Source organism: Leguminivora glycinivorella, chromosome 11 (assembly GCF_023078275.1).
Source record: "Leguminivora glycinivorella isolate SPB_JAAS2020 chromosome 11, LegGlyc_1.1, whole genome shotgun sequence".
Taxonomy (NCBI): Eukaryota; Metazoa; Arthropoda; class Insecta; order Lepidoptera; family Tortricidae; genus Leguminivora; species Leguminivora glycinivorella.
The window spans coordinates 4,559,940-4,565,939 of record NC_062981.1 but is presented as its reverse complement, the minus strand read 5'-3'; the positions used below and the strand labels follow the sequence as shown (position 1 = coordinate 4,565,939).

At 43.5% G+C, this 6,000-nt stretch overlaps 2 protein-coding genes across 6 annotated transcripts in view; both read left to right on the top strand.

The window, feature by feature from the left end:
• Positions 1 to 6,000, top strand: part of LOC125230890 (atypical protein kinase C) — a 408,150-nt gene that overhangs the window by 315,061 nt on the left and 87,089 nt on the right. The window lies entirely within an intron of this gene.
• Positions 2 to 3,855, top strand: LOC125230891. Its single transcript, XM_048136158.1, has 2 exons — positions 2 to 961; positions 3,739 to 3,855. Exons 1-2 carry the CDS (start codon positions 184 to 186, stop codon positions 3,750 to 3,752), a joined length of 792 nt encoding a protein of 263 aa, XP_047992115.1. The 5' UTR covers positions 2 to 183; the 3' UTR covers positions 3,753 to 3,855.

Below are 6,000 nucleotides of genomic sequence, written 5' to 3'. Positions count from 1 at the left end.
TATATGCATGCATAGGTATAGATAAGTACGCGCGGTGGCTGCGCCCACCCTGTTACCAATATAATAAAGCAGTTCGCTAATGGCTACCTGTCGTTTCACTCGTGTGCCTTCCCGACCCATATATCTATCAGTGGCGACGTTTCGATAATTACCTCACGTGTTAAACGCCGTGTACCGTGTATCATGGCAACTTCAAACTCGGTTGGCTTGTTTTCAAGTTTTAATCATCAACAGCAAGAATGGCTTACGTACAAAAATAGGCTAGAACAGTGGTTCATCGCAAACAACATCGATCAAGCAAGCGACAAAGCGGGTGTGAGAAGGCGCGCCATCTTGTTAAGTGCGCTTACGGAAAGTACCTATCAATTAGCAAGTAATCTTGCACTGCCTGATGTTCTTGAAACTAAAAGTTATAGTGAAGTGGTGGAGTTGTTGGATGCGCATTTTACTCCGAAGCGCTGCGTCTTCGCGGAGCGTTATCACTTCCATTCGGCTACGCAGAAGGTAGGCGAAACTTCGGCGCAGTGGGCCGCGCGGCTGCGCGGGCTCGCGGCGTATTGCCAGTTCAAGAACATTGAGGAGGCGCTTTTGGACAGATTCATCATGGGCATGCAGTCTGGAAAAGAGCGTGAAAAATTGTTTTCGAAGGAGCTCGGCGAACTCACCCTAGCGAAAGCAATAGACATCGCTGAAAGTGTGCGGTGCGCGCGCGCCGCAGCCAGCGCGACCTTGGCGGCCGCCGCGACGGCGGCGGTGCCCGGCGCTGAGAGCGTGTTAAAAATCGGCGAAACTACGGCGGGTCGCGGAAATAAGTGTTCTGTGTGCGGTCTAAGTAGTCATAAAGCTGAAAACTGTCGTTACGTAAATTACAAGTGCAAAAGGTGTAAAAAAAAGGGTCATTTACGTAAGATGTGTAACCTCAAATACGTTGAGTCGGAGGAGGTGAGCGAAGATGATGATGGTAAGTTTTTTAATATCCGTTCGGTGAAGGGTGAACCAATGTTAGAAACAGTAATTATTAACGGGTTATCGATAGAATGTGAGATAGACACCGGCTCCCCGATTACCGCCATTTCACAAAAAACTTACGAGTCTTTGTTTAAGGAAGTGCCATTATCCCCTAGTAACAAGAGGTTTACCGGTTATAATAAAACTCCGATACCAAGTACGGGATTTATACAATTACCGGTCACGTACATGGGCAAGACTTTTATTCTTGATGTACACGTCATACCTAAAGGGGTCCGGTCATCCTTGGGAGAAATTTCATTTCCAAATTTAAGTTGGAGCTCACGCCTATTCTCTATTGTACAAAAACAAAGTCTGAAACTGACGAGGCGAGTGACTTGATGTCGCGTTATCCAGAACTATTTTCGAATAAACTAGGTCGTTTCAAAACATATAAAATAAAATTAAAACTTAAGGAGGACGCTAAACCAGTTTTTTTCAAAGCCCGCCCCGTGGCATTTGCCTTAAAGGACAAAGTCGATAGTGAAATTAAACGGTTACAAAGTTTAGGTATTCTTGAGCAAATTGAATATTCAGATTACGCGTCGCCTATTGTACCAGTGCTCAAACGCGACGGATCAGTTAGGATCTGTGCCGATTATTCTCAAACAATAAACAAACAATTACTGATTGAGAAATATCCCCTGCCTACCATTGAAGAACTTTTTTCGAAATTACACGGGGGGGTACAGTTCACGAAGCTAGATATGTCCATGGCGTATAATCAATTTGAAATCGACGACCCCGATAATATCACGTGTATCAACACCAATCGGGGGTTATTTAAATATCGCCGCTTAATTTTTGGGCTCTCTAGCGCCCCAGCGGTTTTTCAACGCGCCCTAAATAATATTCTTGCCGATTTAGAGGGAGTATTATGCTTCCTGGATGACGTGCTCATCACGGGCCGGAGTAGGGAGGAGCACGTGGCGCGCCTGCACCAGGTGCTGCAGCGGTTCAGAGACGCGGGGCTGACGCTTCAGAAGGAAAAGTGTTCTTTTTTCCAGAATGAAATAACGTATCTAGGCCACGTTATTAACAAAGATGGTATAAGCAAATCTAAAACCAAGGTCAAAGCTATAGTCGAGGCACCTGTCCCTAAAAACATAAATCAACTTCAATCATTTCTAGGGTTGATCAATTATTATAGGAACTTTGTGCCCCGAGCTTCTACCATCTTGAGTCCACTTTACGATCTTTTAAAAAAAGATGTAAGGTGGGAGTGGAAACCAGAACACGAAAAGGCTTTTACGGAAATTAAGAAAAAGTTAGCGTCAGATCAAGTCCTTGCACATTATAATCCGGACGCTAAACTTATTCTTACTTGTGATGCGTCCCCCAAGGTCTTGGCGCAGTTTTATCCCAAATTGAGCCAGACGGATCTGAACGCCCCATTTCTTTTGCTTCCCGAACGTTAAATGCCGCAGAAAAAAAATACGCGCAAATACAAAAGGAAGCAACAAGTTTGATATTCGGAATAAAAAAATATCATCAATATTTATATGCACGTGCGGAACCATTCATTTTACGCACCGATCACCAACCATTGTTATCTATATTCGGACCGCATCGAGGAATACCAGAGATAACAGCAAACAGACTGCAAAGATATGCAATATTCTTATCTGCATATAATTACGTAATAGAATATGTACGTAGTGCCAATAATTGCGCCGATTTCTTATCTCGCGCGTCATTACCGGATGAGCCAGCCGCCCGCGCGGGGGTCGCGGGGGCTGACAATGCTACATATGTAAACTTCGTATTAGAGGGCAGTTGTTTGCCTATTACTTTAGATCGGTTAAAGCAGGAGACGCATAATGATGCGACTCTAAAAAAGTTGTTTACTTCGTGCAGAACGGCTGGCCGCGCAAAACTAGTGATAACGATATTAAGGCTTACCATCAATGTAGATTTCAGCTATCGGTTGAAAATGGTGTCTTAATGAGAGGCCATAAGGTCGTTATTCCTTTGAGCCTACAAAGTCAGGTGCTGGCAGAGTTACACGACGCACATTTAGGTATCGTTAAGAGTAAAGCGGAGGCGCGTTCGCGGCTGTGGTTCCCAGGCATCGATGCCGCCATCGAGAACCTGATCGGGGCCTGCGAGGTTTGCACTCGGTTGCGGCCAACTCCCCCGCGCGTCCCACTTGCACCATGGAAAATTCCAGCACATGTATTTCAAAGAATACACATGGACTTTTTGGGCCCTATTAATGAACATTGGTACTTAGTCATAGTCGACGCTTACAGTAAATGGGTAGAATGCTATGATATGAAAAGCAATTCGTCATCAATCAATGTAGTTGATAAACTGTACGAATTCATGTCTAGGTACGGTATCCCTTGTACAGTAGTCAGTGATAACGGCACTTCTTTTGTAAGTCAATACTTTGAAGAATTTTGTGTTTTAAATGGCATACAACATCTAACATCACCGGTTTATCATCCATCCAGTAACGGATTCGCGGAGGCATATATTAAGGTGATTAAAAAGGGCCTAAAAGCCGCACTTATGTCAAACGCGAAAGGTAAAAGTGTGAATAACCAATTGTTAAAATACCTATTTCACTACAGGAATTCAAAACACACTACTACAGGGAAATCACCAGCACAGCTGGTATTTGGTAGACAATTGAGATCACGATTAGATTTGTTACGTGTTACATCAGAAAAGTCATCATCATCAACTCCGCTCACCACATCTGACTCTTTTGTTCACAATAAACAGTGCTCGCAGATTAAATATTACGGTGGAGTAAACAGATGTTCATTTATTACGAACGAGCCAGTTTTATATAAAAACTTTATAAATAAAAATCGTTTCACTTGGATCCAAGGGACTATAATCAAAAAAGTAGGTCGTGTGCTTTATCTCATAAAGGACAACAAAACAAACAAAATAGTGAAAAGACACATAAATCAAATTATTAAATATAAGGGCCAAGTCACACCGACAGCCGTGAGTCATCCCGAGTCCAGTCAAACACCGGCTGGAGACAGCGAGTTATCACCTCCTGACTTACCTCCCATTTTTGATTCCGGCCCACAGGCCGCCTTACCATCAATGGCACCGCCCGACATTTCAGCCGATGAATCAGAGGCAATGACCAGGCAATCCCCGTCTCACCAGCCTACAGGCCTCAATGTCGAAGAGGAACTGACGGTGGAGGAGGAAGATACGACGCCTACAGAGAAGGAGTCAGTAGCTGCGGCAAGCCCGGCTACCGTGCCTGCGCCGGCGCTTGCCGCCGACCGCGCGGCGCCGGACAACGCGCCTCCCGGGACCGCGGACTCGTCCACGAGACTCAGACGTGCTCGACCGCGTTTTGATTATAAACAATATTTTTAGAATAATAAGGACGTGTTAGTTTTAGGTTAGAGTAAGGAACTATGGGGAAGGGATTGTTGTATATGCATGCATAGGTATAGATAAGTACGCGCGGTGGCTGCGCCCACCCTGTTACCAATATAATAAAGCAGTTCGCTAATGGCTACCTGTCGTTTCACTCGTGTGCCTTCCCGACCCATATATCTATCACTTGGTAATTTTAAAATCCCTCGCAACTCTTTTGTTGAAACACTCTTAATGCTGAGAAATCGTCAAAATTAAAATCAAATTCGTATCGAGGGCGATTTTTGAATCTCGCATACGGGATTTTGTCACTAAAATACCGATTGAAAACGGTGACTTGTATATTATTTTCAGTGACAGTTTTCTGAATTCGAACGCGTGAGACTCAAAAATCGGCCCGCTGCTATTAAAATCAGAATTGAAATGTTTTTAGTTAATACGAACTGCAGTTGATGTTAAAATGACATCAGTTAGTTATAAAGTCGCTATTTTTGTGTTTTTTACAAATAATAGAAAGTTACCTAAGGTTACAAAGTAGCGAATTTTTTGACGGATTTCATTTTCAGAATTATAAAATGGGAATCCCAGATAAAACAATTGAGAGACATAAAATCCACTCCGCTGACAGCATAAATTTGTTTGACACGCGACTGAGCCCCAAATTCAGTGCCAAAACAAAGACTGTGAAATCAGTAATCAAGCCCGGAAGCTTTGCAAAAAGAAACATTTGCCGCTCAAATCTTATTACTTTAAAAACATCCTATCAAAAGACCCCCATTAATCCAAGAAAAACTTAACCCGAGCCACATAAAGTTCAGAACTCAGTGTCGGATTATGTAGATGTGACTTTTGGGGACGGGTTACTCGTTAGGTTATCTGTGGGCATTAGTGAGGTCCGCCGGCATTCAGATCTAAAATGAAAGGATTCTTTTGTATGGTTAGCCTGGATAACGCTGTCATTAGCTTCTGTTTGGTCTCGCTTTAATACAATAACAAACTGGGTGACTGTAGGTCTGTAGGATTCTGCTTACAAATGTACAGTACAAATTCACGACAATCTTAAGGGACAGTCCACACTCAAGTGACGCATGTCCGCCGACGCCGAACGGACGTCAGCGCCACGCCGCCTGAATGTAATTTGAAAAAACGTCTTTTCAGTACATTTTATCGTACAGTATAGGACGGACGCGCAAGGGACGTCGCTTGGTCGCCTGGGGGCGCGTCTTACGTCTTTCCTATACAAAATGTACTGCGACGTTTTTTAAATTACATTCGGCGGCGTGGCGCTGACGTCCGTTCCGCGTCGGCGGACATGCGTCTCTTGAGTGTGGACGGTCCCTAAGAACGCCACGTTTCAAGTGTCAGCGCAGCAAAAAAGTACAAATTATAAAGTGGGAACATTGTAGTGTCGTCCCTTTCAAATCAGTACATGTAAGAAAGATGGAGGACACTAAGTACGATGTTGCTATGATTAATTTCTACTCTTTTTTGCCAGGCAGTATATAATATGAACATGCATCTAAACACTGACATCACATAAATAATGCACATACGAGTATCTATACTTTTTGGAAGTTTAGCTTAGATTGTAAACTCGATCTTATAGGATACAAATTTATTTTGTCTGACTTTCTCATA

Excerpts from the sequence above, each read along its gene's own strand:
- LOC125230891 (XM_048136158.1), top strand. The coding sequence starts at position 184 with ATGGCAACTTCAAACTCGGTTGGCTTGTTTTCAAGTTTTAATCATCAA.